This window comes from Diceros bicornis, chromosome 33 (assembly GCF_020826845.1).
Source record: "Diceros bicornis minor isolate mBicDic1 chromosome 33, mDicBic1.mat.cur, whole genome shotgun sequence".
In the NCBI taxonomy this organism is placed as follows: domain Eukaryota; kingdom Metazoa; phylum Chordata; class Mammalia; order Perissodactyla; family Rhinocerotidae; genus Diceros; species Diceros bicornis.
Genome location: NC_080772.1, coordinates 4,878,460 through 4,903,826, shown reverse-complemented (window position 1 = coordinate 4,903,826; position 25,367 = coordinate 4,878,460). Strand labels below are relative to the sequence as shown.

General features: G+C 35.6%; 1 protein-coding gene across 1 annotated transcript in view; it reads right to left on the bottom strand.

Annotated features, from left to right (window-relative positions):
- Nucleotides 1–25,367, bottom strand: part of SNTG1 (syntrophin gamma 1) — a 388,392-nt gene that overhangs the window by 39,530 nt on the left and 323,495 nt on the right. The window contains exon 17 of the mRNA XM_058528686.1: nt 2,642–2,752. Coding sequence (XP_058384669.1) covers nt 2,642–2,752 — 111 coding nt within the window. The remainder of the gene's footprint in view (nt 1–2,641; nt 2,753–25,367) is intronic.

Sequence of the window (25,367 nt, the reverse complement as noted above, 5' to 3'; positions counted from 1 at the left end):
AATTTAAAATATACTATATGCTTGAAAATTTTCATAATAAAAGATGGGTTCATTCATCATTGACTTATTGAGTATCCTCTATGTGCTAGGCATTGGGGATATTTATTCCTTATGTTTTCCCTGCAAGCTAAGAGTTGTAATTTGGTGATAAATTGCCCCAGGTAATATAGCTAGGGAATGGTAAGGAAGAGATTTTAATTTAAGGCTACCTGATTCTAATTTTCTTTCCACTGTATCATATTACCTATTCCTTGATTTTAAAAAAGTGATGTTCTAACAGAGGAGATGTTGAATCTTCAAATGACATCAACTTCAACCATAAGCCATCCTCATGATACATGAGTCCCATAAGTCCAGTAATGTGATACATGCTGGCATTCTCCTTGCTGTCCTCCTGTGGGGGTACTTTTGATCATTGTTCACAAGTTGCATTTATAAAAGTTATAAAGTAGCTACCAAATGTACTAGTTTTAATTCTTATACAATTTCTATGATGTCAGCAGTGGTGACACACACCAGTATGGCTAAGAAGTTCTACAGAGCTGGCCGCCATTCGGATTGGTTGGTGCCATTTGTTGTTTAATAGCCTCCATATTTAATTCTGCATTTTCAGTGTTCAGTGGAGGTATTACTGTCCCTCATTTTCTAGGAGGAGATGGTGACTTTAAAGAAGTTTGGTAACTCACCAATTGTCATATCTTCTCATTATTTTTAAGACTGCTCTTTCCACTATTCCAAAATTGCTTCCTATAAGTTCAAGAAACATGTTCAACAAATATCTTTTGTAACTACCTGTTAATGAATGAAAGCATGAAATTTTGCGTAACACTCTAACAAGAATAAGTAATATCCTAGAAGCTGACAAGTGACTGATAATAAAGTTAAGTAAATATAATTAGCTGCATATGTAATATACACTACATTAAACTGAAGTCTAAATACTGTAATTAGTAGCCATTACATTGCATTCATACTTTTTGCTTCATGTTGTCATCTAAGAATGTCAGCGCATTAAAAAGTATTAGAAGAGAAGTAACTTATTAAATGCAATACCGTTGTGAGCAACTAGTGGTTGAGGTTTCACATTAGCCAGAAAATATAGAGCTGATATTAGCATCATTTACCAGTGTTAGGATATGTGCTATGTTTTGAAGGGCTGAGAAATCTACCAAAAGTTAAAGATAAATGATTCTGGACAATACTAACACACTTATTGATAGTAACACTAAGAATAAATTTAAAGAGCAGTGTAAGTGGCTGGCACAAAGCAAATTGATTGATCAATAGTACCAGAGAGGAAAAGAGGAGGAGCTGTAGCAATAGATGGAGAAAAGGCAGCTCCATAGATAGGTCTGTATTTAGGGAAGAGGCAATGATGGAAATGCGGATTTGAAAATTATGAGGAAAGTTAAATAAAAAAAGTGGATGAAGTTACCAAAACATTTGCCTAAACTGACAGGAAACAAATATAAGGCAAGACCATGGGTAACACCGATGCTTTAGAAAAGTGCAGCAGGAAAGGAGCCAGCAGAAGGGAGCTCTATCCACAGTTCCCTCTTTAAACAACCGACAGTCTTACTACCTACAGAGGAAGTAGCAACATAAGTCCACAGACAAACATAAGACAGGAATGGGGTATCTGAGAGAGATTCAGACAAAAGGCCAAGGAGAAAAGTTAAGAGAAAAGCATTAGGAGACATATAAGGCAAGAAAGGAGTCATCTTGTTAAAAGAAGAACGAGAGTGTCTCATCTGAATATACAGCAGTGTCACAAGAGACTTGCGCTGGAATATCACATAGTGTCATTCCTTGGAAGGCTTTGAATGTTAGGCTCAGACTTTCTCCCTCTGAATCTAATAAGTACAGGAATGTAGCAAAATTATGGCAATTTTATTCCACAGTTGAAAAATCATATTTGAGTTTTCATTTCCATTGAATTAATTTTGCACTTCGGTATTTGTTATTTATCTTTTCCTCCACACTGGGATAATATATTTATGATTCATTTTAACCCAAACATTGTTATTGTGAATTTCACAGTAGGGCAATAGAAATAATTCAGATTTTGAATATTTACAAAGATACGTATTCATAAAAATAAAAGTAGTGAATCTTTCTGATGAGTTAAATACAGCATAGTTAATATATTTCCGAATACTGAACATTTGCATGGGCAAAGCAAAAAGTCATTCATTTATTCATTTTGCTTAACAAATGGGGAAAACAGGAATTGATTTAAAAAAATTTTTTTTTAGGAATTTGTATTCATATTCAAAGGGAGAATAAATAACGATAAAATAGTCAGAATTTTTAAAAATTATTTTAAATTATTATTTAGAATGCGAAACCACCAAGAAAACAACTGTTTTGGTTCCCAGAATACTATTGCAGTGTGATACAAGTGCAGCTCATGAGGAATTAAAACTGAGAAATGCAATTAGTTGTGTGTAATTTATACCATTCAGTGAAAATTTGCCATTAAAATCTTAAAGTGACTTTATTCTTTTGGCCATGAGGATTATTCCAAGCTAAACAGAGAATGTATTTTTGCTCTTTTGGTTCCCCTAAATTTTTTTCCCTTTCTTTTTAATTGGTATTAATGTAGTTATAGGTGGGTCGTATATGAATTTCTTGGGTTTACCTTTGCTTCAATCTGTTTAGTATCTGGATTCTGAAACAAAAATTTGATTTTGCTCTTGCCGTCATCTGAAGAACCTTTCAGCTGAGAAAACTTATACCTCCAAAGTACAGCCTAAAGGGAAAAAAAGAAGCAAATGCAAGTCAATGCAATTAACATCTTCATTCAAATCAAGAAATAGTCCTCTTTGAAGCGGTAAAAGTTAATCATGTTAAGTTAGTACTATATCCCAGTATTAAAAAGTAAATTAAAATATATTTATCAAAGCCTATAAATTAGTATTCAATATATCCTTTAATATTCAGAAATAGCTTTTGTACTCATGAAATAATTATTTCAAAACATATACATATATAAATCAATTTGAGTATCCTGTCTTATATCGTCATGAGATAAGAATCAGCTCTTAAAGCATATGTCTATGCCAGTGAATAAGTAAAAACACTTATTATTCATTTCTCTCTTTTTAACATAAGAAGTGATGAGGTGATTTTAAATTGATAACTCTGTAGATTATTCTGTAAAACTTGCTCTTGAAGCTCAACCTAATAATCTGTAGCTTTGTTGATCAGTCTGAATAAACAATTCCAACAAAAACTTACATAGTGCTCTCATGAGATTGGACTAGAATAAGCACTTTATAAAACTGGTGCCATTAATCTATAATATCTCAGTCTATATGATTATTTGATTAAAAGCCATCTTCTAATATTGCAGAAGTAAGTATAGATAGTACGTAATCTACGTGAGAAGTAAAACGCTAATTAAAACGTAACCATCCACTTATTGCTTGAATATAGAGTGACATGGAACCCCACTGACAAGTCCTAAGAGTTTTTTTGTGGGTGAGAAGAGTTTATTTTTTTTAAATTTCTAGAAAAATTGAGAAGATAGTACAGAGAATTCCCATGTACCCCAAACCTAGTTTGCTCTATTATTATATCTAACTTGAATATGGTACATTTTCACAGTTAATAAACCAATATTATTTGTTAATATTATTAACTAGAGTCCATCATTTACTTGAATTTCCTTAGTTTTAACATAATGTCTTTTTCTGGTAGAAAATTCCATCCAGGATACCACATTACATTTATTCATGGTGTCTTCCTACGCTCCACTTGGCTGTGACAATTTCTCAGCTCCTTGTCAGACTGCCCTTGACAATAGAGCAGTACTGGAAAGGTATCTGTACAATGCCCCTGACTGGAATTTGTCCAATGTTTCTCTCATGACTAAATGGGCCAAAGAAGTTTTAGAAATGAAATGAGACCCTGTAGTTTTTGTCAATAATCCTAGTGTACATTTCTGAGAAGTTTCCATTAAGAGATGTATTATTATAGTGGAGTGTATTGTGTGTTTATTGTACTTTGTTAGGTGGTGTTAACGTGATTCAATAATTCATTTAAACATAAAGCCATGTGAAAAAAAGAATGATTTTATACATGAATTGCATTTCTTATTACCCTTTTATTAAAGTATTTAATAACACTTTGTATGATTTCAATCTTTTAAAATTTATTACTACTTAGTTTGTGTCCTAACATACGGTCTGTTTTGGACAATGTTCTATATGCACTTGAGAAAAATGTATACTCTGTTCTTATTGGGTAGAGTGTTCTGTGTATGTCTGTTAGATACGATTGCTTATAGTTTTGTTCAGGTTCTCTATTTCCTTATTGGTCTTCTGTTTGGTTTTTCATTCCATTATTGAAAGTAGGGTATTGAACTATTATTGTAGAATTGTCTATTTCTCCCTCCATGTTGAGAGTTTAGCTAAGCTACTCCCTGGTATTGATACATCATCATCCGTTTTGTTTGGTCAAGCAGCCTGTAGGGACCTTAAACTGACACTAACCCCTCACAGAAGTGCATGCCCTACATGGCAATTGCAGAGTCACAAGCAAATATAAGTCCCTGATATGTGACTTCCTCAACAGCCCTTGTGATCAACAGTCTCCACTGTCTCCTCACACCCAGTATGCCTTGTGTACCCCTTAGATGAAACCCTCGTGGGGCTTACCAAAATCCCATTCTTTTGGTTTGAATTGACCAATCCGGCCCTAGCCCAGGAACCTCAAAGCCTCCACTCATGGACCCCAACAAAGGCAAGTGTCCCAGGTCTTGTCTCTCTCCCTGTTTGCACTCTGCCTTGACCTGCCCATGTGGTCCTCAAGCATGCATGTCCTTCCTCCAGGACTTATGAATAATAAACTTCTGTATTTCAATGTCTCCTGTGGTCTGTTGTTGAACAGAAGCTCACCATCCAGCACCCTGTGCTCCATTTAACAAATGTTAGTTTAACAAAGTCATAACACTCCAATTCTGTCAACGTTTGCTTAATATATTTTGAGGCTTTGATGTTTGCTGCATATAACTTTATAATTGTTACGTCTTCTTGCTAAATTAACACTTTTATCAATATATAATGTTCTTCTTTGTCTCTTGTAACAACAATTTAAAATTTATTTTTTCTTATATTAGTTTAGCCACCCAGCCCTCTTTCGGTTACTATTTGTATGGAACATCTCTTTACACAATGTTTCTTTCAACCTGTTTATGTGTTTAGATCTAAAGTTAACTTCTTGTAGACAGCATTTAATTGGATCATGGTCTTTTATCTATTCTGTGGGGAAAGGAAAATGGGAGTTATTGCTTAATAATTAGAGTTTCTGTTTAAGGTGGTGAAAGTTTTGGAAACAGATAATGTGAATTAATTATTGCCACAGAATTGTACACTTAAAATGGCTTAAATGAGAAATTTTCTATTATATATGTTTTACTGTAATAAAAAGAAAACTTTAAAAAATCATTCTGGAAACAATATATCTCCAGAATCCATTCAAAATAAATATTATTTAAAAATTTCACACTTTAAAAGGTATAATAAAACAGCAAAATTATAAACTCCTTAATAATAAGGATGAGAAAATTATCAATAATATATAACAATGAGGCATAATGAAATTGTACAGAATGTCGCTCACTTTTTATCTATTCACCAAACATTTATGAAATGGCTACTATATATGATAAAAGAAAGAGATAAGAATGAGGCCAGAGTTGATGTGATGGACACCACGACCACTTCAAGGCTGAACTGCAGCCAGAAACATAAAATTACAAAACCTGGACTGGTGCCCCATGGTCGGAACCAGTACTGAAGTTTTTCCTGTGTTAGGACATTTGGAAAGCCCCAGGCACAAGATGAACTGTAACTGGAAAAGTCAACCCATCAGAAATTGGACGCAGCCTTGCATGTTCTGCAGTTTTTGCCTTCATGAGCCCAGCCACCCCAAGATGGGGCGGGAGGGCTGCTCACAGCTCATCCACCAATTTATGAGTTGAGGCATACCTCCCCGATTTGCAAACCCTTAATAAAGCCTCTCTTTCTTTAAGTTTATCCTTGCCTTGTAAAGATGTTGATTTCAATTGATGTATATTAAACATTTTGCTGGATGTTTAGATAAAAAAGACACTGTCACAATCCTCAAGATGTTAATCTCTGTATAAATAAATGCCTTTTCTTTCATTCTTACTATATTAAAGTATGCAATTTATAGAGAAGCAATATCCAATCATTACAAATCATTTAAAATTTTTTTTAAATCTATTATTACATGGCATCCTTTAACAATAAAATAATCTGAGACAATTCACTTTCTGGAAAAAATACAACAATTAAATCCTTTATCTCACAACTTCCTCTAAATGAAATCCCTTAAGTTTTAAAAAGTGAAATAATTCAAATAATCCAAATTACATGAAAATTACAAGATACTATATAAGTAAATATTTAGCAACTTTTGAAAAGAGGGAGTTCTAGACATAGGAATAACAAGGAATCATGTACTCATTATGCACAAATAATATATGTTAACTAAAATTTAAAAAAGTAACAAACTTAGTGGCACAAAGCAGGAAATATGGCAAAATGAAACAAAAATACTAAAAAACCTAATAAATAAAAAGACAATATTACAGAGAGAAATCATTTAAAAAAGTAGAAAAACAATTATTTTAATACATATGAAAACATGTTCAATATCACTAAAAATAAAGAATGCAATAATATTAAAATGACTTAGCTTTTTCCAAACATTAAATTAGTAAAGATCACTAAAGATTATAATAAAGTTAGCAAGGTTATATTGAAACAACTATTTGCATAAAATTGCTGATGACAGTGTGAAATTCTTTAGGACAATAATTTTAATATATATTTTAAGCCCTAAAAAAGTTCATATTATTTGATCCAGAAATTCCATTTCTAAAAATTAACTATAAGGAAATACAATATATGAAAAATAAAGGATAACGTTAAACACCTTATTATTAACAAATATTGAAAGATGGAAATTCTGATCATTTTGCATTAAAATAATGCTCATGAGAATCATGTAATTACATGGAAAAATGCAAATAATATAATGGTAAGGGGGAACATAAGGATATTAAATTAGATGAAATAACTATGTTAAGAAGCTTGTAAAAGGCTGGAGGGAAAATGTTTGCCAAAATTTACCAGCTTCTGTAGCTCAGGCGGTGACATTAACCTACTATGTCATTTTGGACAAGAAACTTTATTTCTAGCATGGTGTAGTTGTAAAACTAAAGGTTTTCAAATTCTCACATTATAATTATAAATTCAAAAGATATTTCATATGTAATCATAATCGTGTAAAATGGGAATTTGCCATTTCAACCAGATGACCTTTCAAAAGGTAAAACAGACTTTAAAAGCTCATTATTTTAAATAAAGAGTAGCAGAGTTACTCTGGCTACAAGAATGCATGTTAGAGACACGTGAAGGAAATTTGGAGACTTTTTGGAATATGGAGCATGAGTCCTTAGCTGTGATTAGGACACTCCAAAGATGAACAAAATAGTTAACAAATCTAGTGATTAACCAAAAGATTTGTCACATAAGAGATAACGTAGTAGACTGGGAACAGTTAGAACAGTCTTGGTAAACTGTGTGAATTGGTAACACTCAAAGAAATTTGTCAAGGCCAATCTGGAGGAATCTGATTCTGAAAATGCTGTTAGTAAAAATGATACAGGTCTGAAAAATGGCTTGATTCAAGTACTCTTTGGCAATCCTATTTCTTATGCCGATATGTTGTTCTTAAGATTCTGGTAAACATTATGGCAACTATGTTAAGAATATTAATGCTCAAAAAGATGCATGGACGACGTTGTTTTTTATAATGTGTTGTTTATATTGCTATGGGCGAGTACAATTGTAGGTTCCTTGTAGTTGGCTCTGAAGTGGACCCAGACGGGATAGTGTTGTGTAAGCCGTGCGTGGAGAGTGGGCTTTTTTGTGGTTTGTTTAACAGACTTCGATGTTCTTAGGAAAAAGCTGCTAGAGAAGAATGAGAGGAGCAGATATTCTTTGCCTCAAGAGCTTTCCAATCAGGGTAGAAAGCAAACCAAGTGTAGGAATAAGTTCTCTATAAAATACATGCAGAATTTTTTTTGAAAAGTGAGCTTGCATGATGCCACACTAAAACTTAGAAAAAAATATGTGAATTTTGTGTCTCCATTTTTGTATCCTGGTAGAGTTCACATATAGTGGTATGGTCAGTAGTTGCCTACATGGAATGAGATTCGGGGATTATAAAGGCCAGAAACCCCTCTTTCGTGATGACCTGCTTTTGGTGCCCTCTTCTGCACAGAGTGAACTAAATTCCATTACCAGCAAATTAAGCTACTTTTTCCTGTTATAATGCATACCTCCGAGGAAAGGAAATGCAGTTTTTTTGGCAATGTACTGAAATAAAAACAGATGCTGATCTTAGAGCCATAAATCTTGAAATGTAACCCAAACTTTGTATACTACTTATAAGCCACACGACTTTGGGCAAGATTCTTAATTTATTGGAGCCTGAGTACATTCTATTGTAAATTAGAAGCAATAATACCTGACTATCCTACTTTAAAGGGTTCTGTGAAAATGGATGAGATAATAATGCTCATGAAATTGCTTTGTAAGTTGCAGGGTTTTTTTCCTATTAGTTCAAATTAGTTTAGTGGATTTTATCCAACAGAACAGTAGAATATGGCAAATTTTGATGTGTCCCTGAACACAGTAGTAATGGTGATGCTTCTGGGAAGGTGAGAACTTTCAGAAGACAAATATTACCTACTTCACATTTTAATGATGGCCCTTTCTGCAGCCTTCTATAAAAAAAAATCTTTATATTCAGTCGTAAAATTAAAATTTTATTTAATCTTAAACATAATTCATAAAATATATAACATTTTGAGAAAACATGTCCCGATAAATGTCTATAATGACTTTCCAATGCTGTTATTGGTAAATTGTATAGACTCCTAGTTCTAGGTTATATCATGTCTGGAAAACATATCCTCCCTCTGCATCTGCTCCTATGACCTTCTTTTGTTTTCTCCTCTTTTTTTCATAAAGCTTTTCATGTGTAATACCCCTAAAGTCAGAGCAAAGAGGGCAGTCAGTACTGGAAGGATAGTGTAGAACTGGTGAGAAGAGGTAGAATTTTTTTTGTGTGAGGAGATCAGCCCTGTGCTAACATCTGCCAATCCTCCTCATTTTTTTTTTTTTTTTTTTTGCTGAGGAAGACTGGTCCTGGGCTAACATCCATGCCCATCGTCCTCCACTCTATATGGGACACTGCCACAGCACGGCTTGCCAAGCAGTGCATCGGTGCGTGCTGGGATCCGAAGTGGCAAACCCCTGGCTGCCACAGCGGAGCGTGCACACTTAATCGCTTGCGTCACTGGGCGGGCCCCAAGATGTAGAATTTTTGACCTTGGGTGCTTAGACTCTTTAAAGAGATGTGTTTATTCATTAATTTATTCATTAATTTCAAAACTCTTTACATAACAATATTCTTTACCATGCTTCTTAATGCCTCCATCCAACTCTACCCCTCAGTGTGTGATGCAGCCCTCTCCACACACACAGAGAAAACCAAGCTCATCTGCACACTGTCTTCCATTCCATAGTCTTGCTATATTGAAATACTGGCTGATGTGGGATTACAGTGCTGCCCTATTGCTGCTGATGGGATAACTCTGTAGGGCAACACAAGTTCCTCTTAGGTGTGACTAGCCCTCAGTTACAGTCACCCTGTGGGTCAGCTCATTCCTCTTCCCCAACCTGCCTTCCTCTTTCTTTACAGCTGTATCTCTTGAGAGCACTCATCTTTGCACAACTCTATTTCTCTGTCTCAGACACTGCTCCCTGGAATTCAATATAAGAGAGTTTGTGCCAGGAGTAGTCCTCAATACACACACAAAGGTAAGATCTTGGAGAAGGATTGTTTGAAAACTGGCTGGCTACAGAGGCCCATCAGTGTTAGTAGATGAAATAGGCAGTGACTTAACTGTATGAATTACAATCTGCCAGACCCTAAAACATTAGAGCTGTCTGTTCTGGATAGAGAAGCTATATGGAATTTATGTTAAGCCCTAGTAGGAAAATCACAATATAGATCTCCTTGGGTTCTGGAGTAAGGCTGTGCCATCTACAGCAAATCTATATGCCATTTTACAGATATCCATTGGCATACCAAGAGGCCTGGTAGATACAGAAGTTCACATGTGGCCAGAGCTGCACATCATATTTGGATTTTGTTATCCTACTCAGTCATAAGTGGGACAGGCCTGTTGAAAAACATTGCAAGATATAGTTGGTTACCCTGGAATCGGGCATAAGCAGAGCCAGAGAGTACTAGCAAGCTATCCAAGCTGGTAGTCCAGTACCCATATACTCACCACTCTGGGACCTGAACGACCCCCTCAACTTGCAAATACGGCTACATAGGAGGCAGTCGCTATGGCTGCCTAAGACAGGAAAACAAAGGCTAAGATTCGTTCAAAAATGGACAGGCTCAGCTCATTGGAGCACGAGTGGACATTGCACCTTCATAAATGAGCATCCCCAGGGACCAGGCTTTGTTCTTGGTGGTCAGCATTTAAATCATACTGGAATATTCTCCTGGTCAGCACAAATGGAACATGCAAGGGCCTTGCTGATAACATTAAGTGCACTTGAGCAAGGAGTGCTAGAGACAGCTTGTTTCTTCAGGTGCTTTGTGGTGAGGGGAGAAGTAGTCGACACCGCCGTGGCCGTAAGCCCGTGAGCACCAACCTGCTGCTGCCACCTGTGCCCTGGCCTTCCGAGAAGAAGGAAACGACGGAGTCTCTCAGAGGGCCAAGTGGGAAACAGGAGAAATTATGGATGGTATGTAAAGGAAAGATGCACAGAAAACAGAGGGTAAGTGCAAGTTCTACAGGGTTTTTTAGACAGTAATCTGAATACTCCAGTGATAGAGGTCTTGTTTATTGTATGATTAAAATAAAAAACTATTTTATAGTTCAGTATTTTTTAAATTTTGCATTAGACTCTTCAACTACAAGTTAAAAATGAATGTGAGTATATAATGAAAAATTAACTAGTGAATTCTAATATCTCAAAAAGTTGATGATGAGTGTAAAATGGCACAAAACGTTTTTTGATGTTTACCCATCCACCATGGGAACCAGTGTAACACTGATCATATAAAAACAAAAGGCACAAATTAGTAGATACTTAAAATATTATTAGTTACTTTTTTAAAAGTGCCCAAAGAAATTGTTATGATATATTTAGATAACTATAGTTTAAAATCATTCTTTAACAGAGGAAACTGTACTGTGGTTACCAGGGGCAGTGGGGGTGGGGGTTGGGCACAAGGGGTGAAGGGAGTCATATATATGGTGATGGACAAACAAAAATGCACAACCCAAAATTTCACAATGTTAAAAACCATTAAAACATCAATAAAAAAAAATCATTCTTTAAGCATAAATTTTTATTTAGGTCAAATGACTTCCTTTCTACATCAAATCTGCTCATTTTGGACTTGAAGTTTTTTTGTTCATGTATCAAAGTGAAACTATTGATATTGGTTTATCTCCATTAGTAGAAGAACTTCACAATTAAATGATATTTGTCTATCAATGTTTCACTTAGAAAATCACTTACCTTTAATAACTGTTTTTTCATTCAATTTATGGAATCAAAATAAAGCTTTACAATTTCATTATTTCAAAATTGAAATATTTCTATTATTGTGAATGCTATCATAAATTCAGTTAAAAACTTAAGCATTGAATATGTTGTTTGTTATTGTGATGATAATATGAATATTTACTATTGGTATAACACAGGGTTGTGGTAAAATCAATATTTTCCTATTTTCCTAAATTAAAAAACATATGTAGGGGCCAGCCCAGTGGCACAAGCAGTTAAGTGCGTGCGCTCTGCTGCGGTGGCCCGGAGTTCACTGGTTCAGATCCTAGGTGCGCACCGACACACCGCTTGGTAAGCCATGTTGTGGTGGTGTCCCATATAAAGTGAAGGAAGATGGGCACAGATGTTAGACCAGGGCCAGTTTTCCTCAGCAAAAAAAGAGGATTGGCAGATGTTAGCACACGGCTGATCTTCCTCAAAAAAAAAAAAAAGAAACATATGTAGCTAAAGCGTCCTTGAATTAACTCTGACGAATACACCATTCATAACTGCATCTCAACAAGCTGTGATACTTTACTAAAAATTATGTACCAAAAATAATTACCTTGTTTATTAATGCTTAGATAATCAATATAAACATCTCTCAACTTTTCTTTTACATGTCAAGATATATGTTTATGTTTTAGGGATAATAGTCTTTTAAAAATAACTTGAATAGAACTATTTTGACCAATAGAATAGAACAGGTTGACCACTATCTTGAAACCAATTTGTTAGCTAATAAATAATTACTTATTATCACATTTTAGACAGTAAATTCCATGGTCGTTCCACTTATTGGCCACAAAAGCACCCAATATTCAACTAGAACTGCAGGGAACTCAGATTAGAGAAAAATGTTTGAATATGTCTCCTACTTTCATCTCTTTTCCAAACAGAGATCTGACACTTCTTACTTAGTGATCAATGCCCACAGATGCACAATATCTTTCATTTGGTACCTCTGTTTGTTTCTTTGTGATTATCTCCACTATATCTGTGCTCGCCTCCAAAACCAGTCACCCATCTTACTCCTGACATCAAATATGAAAAATGTAGTTCAAGACTGTTTAAAGTACAGGGCAAATATTAAATACAAATATTTATTATGCCATAAAATAAAGGCTTTACATAAGGTAAACATGAAAACATGAATCCATTTTCTATAAAGCAGTTAGGATAATCTTTTTATCTCCTCTCTCTCTCCTTTATGTTTCTGGAGAAAGCAAAGCCCTTTCATGCTTCTGGCTTACTTCTACCTGTTCCCTCTGCCTGAAAATTTTTCCCTTAACTCAACTCACAGCTGTTTTACTCTCACCATGTAGGCCCCACAATAAAGATCACTGCCTCAGAGAGCCTTTTCCCCCCAACTATTAAAAGGTCTTCTGAGGTCTTCTCTTCCTCAGTACCTTGCTTGTTTCCTTCACAGACCTAACTGCAGTCTGTGATCATCCTGCTCTCTCTCTCCATGAAAAGAAAGATTCGAGCTGACAGTTGGTCAACTAGCTCATCACTGTATGCCTAGATCCTAACAGAGCAGCTGGCACTCAGTAGACACACAATGCACCTAACTTTTGTGAAAGAAATGCATTAAGACAAAATAGATTTTAAGGAAGAAAAAGTTCCTTCACTTCCTTTTTATTACGTGGTTGTCATGTTACTGGAGGCATGTAATTGGGAGAGGTGGGCAAAAATATACTGTATTAGAACGAGAACTAGTAAAGTATTGTGAACCTTCCATCCGTAGAGTGGACATGGCGTAAGCAGTCGATAGTATCTCCTGGATTTTGCAAGTCCAATGGTCTCTGCCTTCTCTAGATCACTTTGACCAAGGGACTTGGGTTTTGGATGGTAAAATTCCTGCCACCAGTAGTAATCTTAATTTGTTGACCTTGAAGGAGATCAAGTCCAAGAGGAGGGAGAAAAAAGAAAAAAACAAAACAAAACCAAAAAAAATCTAATAGCTGTGTATGAAAAAATTTCTGAATTCTTTTGAAATCTGGAATGTGACCCAAAGCTTTCATAATAAATGATCACAGACTAGATTTTCACTTCTCCAAGGCTTTCCATAGATTACTGCTCTGCTCGCTCCTCCAGAAAAAGGAAGTCAAGCACATCTGGTGAGGTTTATTAGCAAAATGAAGTGTGAAGATATTTTCAAAAAAGCAACTCATTCGTTTAACCAGGTAGCTTTCTCTATGAAATACATTTCAAGAAATGTTAAAAAATATGCACTAAAAATAAAATATTTAATGGATTTAAGTATGGTAACAATGAATCCAGAATACTATCTTAGTTTAGTAAAACGTATTTGTTTATTTTTGACAGTAAGAAACAGTGTTTAACTCCACATATTCTTTGAATGAGTATATGAAATGATAAATATAAAATGGATCTGGCATTTTGAAGATATATTTAAATATTTTAAGTGCCTAAATGCTGCAAGTAAAGATATCTATACGTATGAAGAAAGAATAACACAATGGGTCACAGCAAGTTCTATATTGTAGTTATAATAAAGCCAAGAAAGAAAGTAATAGGAACACATATAGTATAAGCTTATCGATCAAAGTGTTCTCACAATTAAAGATTATGAAAGAAAAATAAATTCTGCAAAAGAATCATTTGCCTCTGAGCTACTATTTATAACAGATACATTTTATTTTAAAAAATGCAGGTAAACAGATAAATGCTATAGAACTTTGGATTCAATGCCATTTAGGGTTTCTAATTTAAGGTCACCATTCTTAAACCAGGGAGTAATCCTTATAAAATGTGCTTATAAATAATGGTTAATCTACGTGTGATTGAAGATAAAACGTTGAAATATTATCAAGCAAAGTCTATCCTGTGAAGATAATGAAGCACATAGTATGTAATCCATCATTCATTCCTGACACTGAATCATTCAATGTGTGAACACCTGGACGGATCATAAGTAATTTTACAATACTTCATTTAGCAACCGTGAAGCATTCTGTGAGTCTGCTGTTGTCCTGCAATGGAGCATCATCTTTGTGATTACAATGAGCATAACTCTGTGCTAGGCCCTTGAAAGGGCATTTTCTCAAATCCCTGCAAGAGCTGTGCAATAGCTAGAGGATTGCCATTTTCCAGATGATACAATTAAGGAAACACCATACACATGCATAATATTTCACAGCTAATTAAGTGGGAATCAAACTCAAGCCTGTCATCCTCTATGGCTCATATTTCTTCTTTTATCCCAACCTGCTTCTTTGATTTTTCTATAATACCTTGCCTAACTAAACATCACAGACTCATTCATTGGACATGATTATAAATGAACTTTCATTGCAAATGCCTGATTCCTTTCTTAACATAGAGAAGAGACCCAGAGTCCCATTCAGTACAGGACACCAAACCCAGGAAAACAGTTTACTGATTTTGTCAAACAGAGTGTTCTGAGCCATCATTTCTTCTTCCTTATAATGCTGTTGCTATTTTAAACTTTTTTTCTCTCTCTCTACAAGTAAAAGTTTCCCATAAGCTATTCATTTGCTTAAGATTCATTGTTAGAATTAAAGATAAAGTTTGGAAATGCCAGTGATCTAGAGAACTTCAGTGGGAAGAGAAAAGAAAAAGCCTGCCTGCTCATACTCTTTATTTTTGCCATTTATAAAAAAGATTTTTCACAGCTGGCTGTAACTTCCATCAGAGAACAGAGATGCAAAAGGTTAGTGAATGAATTCGTGTTTGTATAGCATGTTCCTTACATATAGACTATTCAAAAATATAATTCATTAATTATATACAAATGAAAAGTGAAGTTACATTAATGATAATAAAACTTACATGTGGAACAAAAATAGGCAAACCAATTTCTAATATGTCCTTTATCAGTTCACTGTTTGCAGGCTCTAATTTTTCACGCCGCACAGAAAAATTCCTCCTCAAGAAAACTGAAACAATGTCTACATACGAAGGTAACTTAAGCTCTAGTCAACCAGATTATGAGAAATAGGAGTAGGATATTTTGCTACATAGGAGAAAAAAACACTAGAAAGAACAATCTATATGGATTACAACTTATTACATAGCACTCAGTAAAAATTACAACAAAAATGCTTTGAAAGCAAGATCTATTTCTACTCTCCTCATAACACCAATCACCTGATATTTGACATTTAACTAATGTTTGCCCAGGGATAACCACAAACATACTTTTTTTTTTCCTTGCAAATTGTGTCGATGAGTCTTCTAGTTAAGCAGTAAAGCACACCTCCCACACAGCCCTATTCCCATTTTGCATCATCCTTCAGCTCTGGTAAGAAGCCTAAGGGCGTATAACATCTCTTGCCTTCTGCACACACCCCTACCCCTGGAGTTAGTTTAGCAAAAGTTAATATTGTAAAAGTGGCTCCTCTTCCTTCCTATTTTTTTTTTTTTTTTGTGGGTGGGCTAGGGGTCATATTTAGTAGAAAACCATAGAAACCTTTTTTTTTTTTCACGTTGTCATTGAGTTAATTTATTTTTTTTTATTTTTATTTTTTTTTAATTTTTTGTTTATTGCAGTAACATTGGTTTATAACATGGTAAAAATTTCAGGTGTACATCATTATACTTCTATTTCTGCATAGATTACATCATGTTCACCACCAAAATACTAATTACAACCCATCACCACACACATGTGCCGAATTATCCCTTTCACCCTCCTCCCTCCCCCGCTTCCCCTCTGGTAACCACCAATCCAATCTCTGTCCCTAACAAACACACAATCTCTGTGTTTGTTTATTGTTGTTGTTATCTGCTACTTAATGAGTGAGATCATACGGTATTTGGTATTTGACCTTCTCTCTCTGACTTATTTCACTTTGCATTATACCTTCTATGTCCATCTATGTTGTCACAAATGGCTGGATTCCTCAACATAATAAAGACCATATATGACAAACCCACAGCTAATATCATCCTCAATGGTGAAAAACTGAAAGCTATCCCTCTAAGAAGAGGAATCAGACAAGGATGCCCACCGTCACCACTCCTATTTAGTGCTAGTACTGGAAGTCCTAGCCAGAGCAATCGGGCAAGAGAAAGAAATAAAAGGGATCCTAATTGGAAAGGAAGAAGTGAAACTGTCACTATTCACAGATGACATGATATTATATATAGAAAACCCTAAAGAATCCACCAGAAAACTTTTAGAAGTAATAAACGAATATGGTAAAGATGCAGGATACAAAATCAACATACAAAAATCAGTTGTATTTCTGTACACTAACAACGAAGTAGCAGAAAGAGAAATTAAGAATACCATCCCATTTACAATTGCAACAAAAAGAATAAAATACCTAGGAATAAACTTAACCAAAGAGGTGAAAGATCTGTAGACTGAAAACTATAAAACATTTCTGAAAGAAAAAGAAACCTTTTTTTTTAACTGTTTTTCTTTATTCATCTTTTTACTTCTCATCTGTTCCCCACTCATGTGAAATTTGTCCTAATTAAATACATCTCTGCACTTAATTACATTTTCACTAAAACTAGAACTTCAACAATACACTAATTTTATAAATTTTGTAAATTTGAATGGTGATGATGAATAAAAGGATAAAAAATAAAAGTATCAAAACATCACAGAAGTAGATGAAAGCTTATGGCTGTCTTTTAGTTGTTTCCTTAGGTGGTATCATATTCATCAATGTATTCATTGCTAGTCATTGAATTGATTTTGTATCCCTGAACTGTGGTTGAGTCTGCACAAAAACATGTGTTGAGGGGCTGGCCTGGTGACAGTGGTGAAGCTCGCCCGCTCCACTTCAGTGACCCAGGGTGCGTGAGTTTGGATCCCGGGTGCAGACCTACGCACTCCTCACTGGGCCATGCTGTGGTGGCATCTCGTATATAAAAAATGGAGAAGGGCTGGTACAGATGTTAGCTCAGGACCAATCTGCCTCACCAAAACAAAAAAAATGTGTTGATATCGCCAGCAAACTCAATTGTAATACGTTATAATAAGTGCTATGCTAGGGTATGCCTATGCTTTTCTGCTCTCAAGGAAGGGACATCTAAATCAAATTGGCGAAAAAAGGCTTACTGTACAAAGATTTGCATCAAGGATGAATGTGAGCTGTGGGATTGTTATGTGTAGAAGCATGGAGCATGCACGAGCCACTAAATGCTGGGGGGATACAGGAGATGATGCTAAAATGCAAGCCGACACCAAAACATCAAGAGGCTTCTAAGCTGTGCTAACAGATATTGTCTTAAAGGCAGCAGGAAGCCACTAAAGTAATTTAACAAGAGAGACTGATGACACGGCCAAATTTCCGTTTTAGAAGTCTCATTAATCTGGCAACGGTGTGGAAGATGGAACAGAGAGGGGTGTAACTCCGCGTCCTCATAATGCTTTGGCTACTCACCATCCTATCTGAAAGTACTCAGTTCCAGATCGGTCTCTTTCATTAGACTGTAGACTTCTTGAGAGGAGAGACTGTACCTATTTTTGTTTTCCTAGTGTTTATCAATAGTCATAGCACATAGTTGATGCATAAAAAGAGTGTGTTCAATAAATAAGTCAAGAAAGGCTGTTTGGAGGATATTGCAGTAATCCAAATGAGAAGAGATTACCCAAATTATTTAGGCTATGCCTTCAGATTTATTTAGAGGGAGTTGTTGAGGAAGAGGCACGAGTATAGAACACAATTCAGATTCCTTTTGATAACTAAGATAGCAATGCAATGGAGTCAGTCTGAAATGGACAATAAACTCAGTGCTGGAGACACTGTGTTGAGATGTGTTTAACATGCAGCCTTAGAGATCAGATGCATGTCTGAGCTGGGATTAACAAAACAAATTCATTATCATCAGGCCAGTTGCCTAGTTTAAAGACTGGATGAAATTGCCCAATCAAGCTCAGAGCTTCTCCATCAAACATATTTCATTTAAATTTATTCCCCCCAAATGGACTCTACCTACAGGGATAGAGTCACGCACTGCATAATAACGTTTTGGTCAACAAAGTTTTGCATATACAATGGTTGTCTCATAAGATTAGTACCATACAGCCTAAGTGTGTAATAGGCTATACCATTTAGGTTTGTGTAAGGACACTCTATGACATTCGCACAATGACGAAATCGCCTAATGACACATTTCTTAGAACGTATCCCCGTCATTAAGCAGTGCATGACTGTATATGTATACGTATTTCCATCAAATATATGGAATATTCAAAGAGGGGTATACAGATTTTTACTTAGGAATTTATTTGGAATCTATTAAGAAAAAAAACAGAAAAAGTTTCTAAAACTCAGACCTCATGGGTTATTTTGTAACAGCTTAAAGTCATCAATCTGGTGAGTCGATGTACACAGAGTATGTATTTTAATCATATCTATGTAAAATTTTTCAAAAGAATAACCAAAAATTGCATGTGGGAAAGGAAGCATTAATGTGTTTCCACATACTACTGGACAGGGTGAGCTATTTGTTATTCTTAACATACTAATTTTATTTTGAGAAACTTTACATGTCGTCTGCATAATACAAACTGTCAGGAAAATTTGGTTTTGCTGATATAAATGTCTTGGATCTTTAGGGTTTTGTGTTTGTCTTGTTTATTACTGTTGCTTTTCTCCGGCAACATGATAAAATTCAGCCACACATAATTCATATTATTGATTCTCTATACAAATCAACTTTTTTCTAGTTATTTCTTTTTAACATATGTGCACATAGTTGCCAGCTCAATGGGTAGTGACAGCTCTAGAGAGAAAATGAAATGCGTTTACTGAGATGGCTACATCTAAGTCAATATATCTGTGCACTGGTATAAGACATCACTGTTTCATTCTCCTTCAGGCTGTCTGAAGGCTGTTCCACTAACAGAGATTAAGCACTTTATCAAATAACTGCTAAACTAATACATATATATCTGCATATCTTCATTTCTGAGGCACTACCATTTTTCATATTTACTAATATGATCTCTAAAATTTAATTATAAACTTTATTGGTGTGAGTCAATCATTTATTTTTTTCTTACCTGAACATAATTTTTAAAATCCAAAATTCAAAGAAACATGTATTTCTAGAAATTGATAGTTTATATTTGACTCAAATGTAAAAGGCATCACTTGGGAAACTATTGCGTTCATTAAATTAGCATCATACAATGAATTACCTTGAGATGCATAATCTTTCTTTCTGCGTTGAATCATTTTGATTTAGTTAAAAACGCCATACAATATTGCAAGTGGTTGAAGATGAGAGTCTGAATTACTCGAAATCAGTGAGGGTATATATGTCTAACGCTTGAATGGATCTATATAGGAGAGATCCATTATGGGAGGTCCCAAATGGACCCTAAATTGTGTTTACCCAAAGAATTTGGAATAACTTCATATCCCAGTTGCCTGTTGAAGCCTGCCTGCCCGAAATTTATTTGTGACCAAATTTCTGTTTGTGACCAAGAAGTCTCTTGGGATATAAGTCATTCTGAGATGAGTAAAAACAGTTGTACAGCATTGCAAGGATAGGAGAAAGCTATTAGAACTACACTTTGGTAATATACTTTGTCTCTCATATCTGAATCCTATAGTATATCACACTACTAGGGTGTGTTTTTCTAAGAAACTTAGAAGTCATTTAACTAATGTAAGATACATAGCACTGATTTCATGTCACTAGAAAAGTAAGAAGGTAGCCTCTTACTCACTTACTATGGAGAGGAAGTGACCTCTCCATAGCTACTTCCACGAGAATACTTCAACAGATGTCCTGAAAATCCTCTTTTTCCAGTGTATTTCTTTTTCCCACCAAGTTGTTCAGGTCAGAAACTTCAGTGTCATACTTAGTTCCATCTTCTCTCTCTCCAAGCCAGTACATCTTTATTATTACTCAATTCCCTGCTGTTCTGCATTCTCAAAGTACCCTACTCTAAGCCACAAGTCTCCTAACAACCTCCTCCCTTCCCTACATACCCGCTTCTCCCTCTCCACGAGGGTGCAGAAGTCATCACAGATTGGATCATGTTATGTGCATAACATCCATTAACGGCTTTCCATGGCCTTTGGCGCTACGGTATACTGACTCTAATTTTCATCATCCTTCATGTCCATGCCTATCGCAGTGTAACTTTGAAGTGCTCTCCCACTGTGGACTGGGGTGATCTGCCTTCTTACTTGGTTGTGGCTCAGCCATGTGGCATGCTTTGAGCAGTGGCATTTTTCAGTTATTCTAAGAGCAGAGGCTAAAGAAGAATTGCACATTAAGGCTTGCTCTCTTCTGCCTATGCCATTTACAGAAAAAAGACATGCCTGGGGTAACCTTCTGGTTCTGAAAAGAATAAGGAACAAGCAGAGCAGAGCCAACTCAGGGACGCTTGAGGAAACCATCCACATTGCAGACTCATGAATGAGTCCTGTCCAGATCAATCTTCTGAATCTCACAGAAGGGTGAGAAATAAGTATTTACTGCTGTAAGCCAGTGAAGTGTTGTCATTGTGTGTTACATAGCAATTTTGTGACCACAGCTAACTGTCGTAAGTGCCAAAGCTTTAATATGAAGTCCAAGGCTCCTTGTTATTTGGTGCCTGACTACTTTACTTTCAAATACCGCTCCCTTCTCATTCCCGTGTTTCTGCCGCGCTGAACCTCTGTCAGCGCTCTCTCATCTGTCTTGCACACGTGCTGCTCAGTCTTCCTCCACTGCGGGCCTAGTTAGCAGCTCATGACCTACGAATTCTCAGCTGAAATGTAGTTCACCAGGCACTGCCATTGGCCCCTTAACCTGGTTTACATGCTTCCATGCTACTAACCTGAACGCCCTTTGCTGAGAACCATTAAACTTATAATTACTTGTTTCATGACAATCTTCTCCACTCAGCGCCTCAAGAACAAAGACCTCTATGAAAGCAGAAACACACAGGGACTGGAATATAGCAGACAATGTTCATTTTGAACAAATCAAAATTTTTGACTGATGGATCAAGAATTTTAGAAAACACAGTGCCACTGTGACATCTTGATAACGGCAGCACAGTACCAAGATGCTGTTGGTGCTGATTTTGCCCTAGTCAGAACCACCCAGCGGTGTCTGAGTAGAAAAAGTCTCCACCTCTTATGGAAGGTTTACCAAGCACGTGCCACTCGCTGCACAACACACACCACATAACATCTTCTCATTTAAACTTTACAATAATCTTATGAGAAAAGTGTCATTCATTCGCATACCCATTTTAGAGGTGAAGAAAGTGAGGCTGCAGCAGCTATGTGAGTGCTAAGTTCCTGCAGACGTTAAGGGTGGGAGGGCAAAAGCAGCTCATTGATACTTTCTGGGAAATTTGAAATAGAAGGCAGAAAATGTGGTGAATTCCTGAGATTAGATGAAAAGATATGATTTGTGCTTGAGACAAGATCCATTGAAAGACGGGCTAGTCGGAAATAACGCTTAAATACTTCAGAATCTATACCTTACATTTTATACTTTATTACCCTGTTTTTTTTAAGGAGGTATCTTGTCTAATTTTAGAATAATGCTGCAAGAGAGCTGCACACCTATTATTATTACCATTTATTGTGTAAGAGTTTCAGAGGTTAATACATCATAGTAATGAAAAAATTTCATGAAAACCAAAACTGATAATTGAAGGAAAGACAATCTAAAATACAATGAGAAAAGTTTTAAGGCAGATTTTCTTAATAACAACAAAAAATAATCCAGGAAAAATAAAACGTATCAAAAGACACAGAAAGGAAGTAGAATTAAAAATGTAAAAGAGTGAACAAAGAGAAAGAAAGAAAATGTAAGAGTGAAAAAAAAGATGAAATGGAAGAAGTATGTAAAATATATTAGCCAAAAATTTTTTGATTTTGATTTTGTTCTTATCTGATTTTGTTCTTCATATATTTTGAATTATAAATATAGGCAGTGAAGTGTGTATTATTTTCTACATTGCTTTATAATGTTCTTGTATTGAAAGAAATGAATAAAATATCCAGAAAACTTTATTATTGTATTACATCTAGCTGATAGGCTGGCATGAAAATATGGGTTAATACTTCTTTTCTGAATATTTACCTTAGGCCTATCTTTGAAATGCTTGAGAGGTAAAAAATAATTAACCTGATGGATTGTTTCCCTAAATGCTTGAGTTTGTTTTGCAATAAATGCAATGTTCTTTATTCTCCTAAAAGCAAAGAAGAAATAATTTATCTGAAGAAGAACATGAAGATTCCATCAAATAGTTGTCTTTGTCCATTGCAGGGCGGGGGAGGCTGTTAAGTTACACAACCAGAAAAGACAAAAGATTGAAAGATACAGTAAAAAAGAAAAATGTTAAGATATATATGAATATTTTCATAACTACATTATAGCATATGTATATTTAAGATTTCTATTTATGTAGGAGATGTTTCAAGAAAACACTCATTTTGATAAATTCAAATTTTCTTTTTGGATTTTTAATAACTACCTTAGATATGAAATAGTTGAAATATTATAGCCTAAATAGCATAAAGTAAAAAACTAAAAGTTTAATCCTATTTTGAGAGGTTTAACCTATGGAATTCATATTATAATTAAGTTATAATTATATAAATGCAGTGTAGAAAAAGTCAAGTAAACATATTATGAAATGAGTGTTTGTACATGAAGGTCATATATCTTTGGCACAAACAGTAGCTCAAAGCTCCTTATAATTAGTGACCTTCAACTTATCCAATCCACATCAAAGAGGCTTTAAAATGAAAAGTGCAAATACAGGTCATATTAACTTCCTTTCAAATTTTACCTTAAAACACTGTAGAAATCAGTGTCTACCTAAAGGTATAAATGGAGTATATAGATATAGATATTTCACGAATCACAAAAGTTAATGTGTTAACAATGAATTTAATTCTGAAGCACAATTGTTTGAGAATAGGAAGTCTTCTAACTTTGCAGAGAAACTCTAGAAAACAAGAAGGAAATGGTTTCAGTTAGGGTGACATTGTCTTTTACTGCACAGAATACAAGTTCCTAAATGCAGGTCACCATGCACACACATGTGTTTTACAGATCTCCCCCAGATAATGTTTTCAATTTACATTCAATGGAACTTAGTAATGAGGATAAGAAGAAAACAGGAAATTCTTATAATAGCTTCTAATACTAGACAAATCTAATTAACAATGTTACTTTTTTACTTCATATCTATCATCCTCAGAGATCTGTTAGCCAATCACGTTTTCAAAATATTTTTAATATGCTAATGCTCTAGCACTGTCTCTTAGACATCCTGAAGTAAAAAAATCCTGAGCTAACATCTGTTCCCAACCTTCCTCTTTCTGCTTGAGGAAGATTGTCACTGAGCTAACATCTATGCCCATCTCCTTCTATTTTGTATGTGGGACACCACCACAGCATGGCTTGATGCGTGATGTGCAGGTCTGCACCCAGGATCTGAACCCACGAACCCTGGGCCGCCAAAGCAGAGCGTGCGAACTTAATGACAACACCACCGGGCCAGCCCCCTTCTTAAATATTTTATCCTAGAATTTCTCAAATTCAACTATTAAAACTTTTTTAAAAAACTATCAGACAGTAACAATGTGGGGAACTAGTGGTTCCAGAGATTCTACCAGGGAAACAGTAATAATATGAGTAACACTGCCTTTTACTTTTACCCAGGTTTAAGAGCCAAGATTTATGGTGTTCCAAAAGTTGCAATGGATGTGTACACAAGGTGAGCATTCCTTGTGCTCCAATTATAGCCAATGGAGCCCTTCACATGGGCTTATCCCCTGGGCTGCAGCATGATAAGGCATGCGTGGGACATCGAAGGTGTGGGATCAGGACGCCCTCACCCTCATTTAACCATTGGAGCTCAGGTGTTATCTGTTTGATACAGGGAAAAAGCACCCTTTCTCATTTGGTTTCAGAAAATTTCATGGTTTAAAAAAAAAAAGTTTAAAAGCTATTCTTCTAAATTATTGAGGGAAAAGATAAATGTCCATTAATTCAGTCTTGCCTCCATCCAGTCAATGCAATCTGTACTTCAGCTAGAGAGATCTTTCCACAGTATAAATCAGATTTAGATCAAACAGACACAGGACCTTAACCAAGTGGCCCAGTGTTTTTCTCCAGGGTTGTCTCTCCATCCCTCTCCTTGTACCTTTTCTTTCAGTCATAGTGAGCATCTCTGAACTTTGTGCATACACTGTGATGATTTTCACCCTCAATCTGTAACAATGTGCTTATTTGACCTTGCCAACCATGAATATCATTTTCTCAGGAATGTCATAGAGTGGTAGATGCCCAGTGGAGGGCAGATTTTGAGAATTTAGAATCTGGGGTTTGCCCAGATTCTCTCAGTCACAGTCACATACTGTTCTACTAGTTTTGCGTTGCCAAACTCATATCTGATCATTTCCTTCCTATGTCTCAAACCCCTCAAAGCAATTCCTCTCTTCTTAGGATTGAATCCAAATAGGACCCTTTTCATAATCTGGCTCTTAGTTCCCCACAAATTTAATCTCTCCTCTCCTCTTACCTCAAATTCACTGTCCCTCCTCACCGACAGTTATTTGTCTGGATAATCAAGGGTACTTGCTGTAACAATTTCTGTGAGGCCTTCCTGAGCACCCAAGACCGAAACGTATATACCTCCTGTGTCTTCCGATAGACAGCTAGTGCTCACTTGCTAATGTTATTGCTGATATCTCTGTTTACATGGGAAATCTG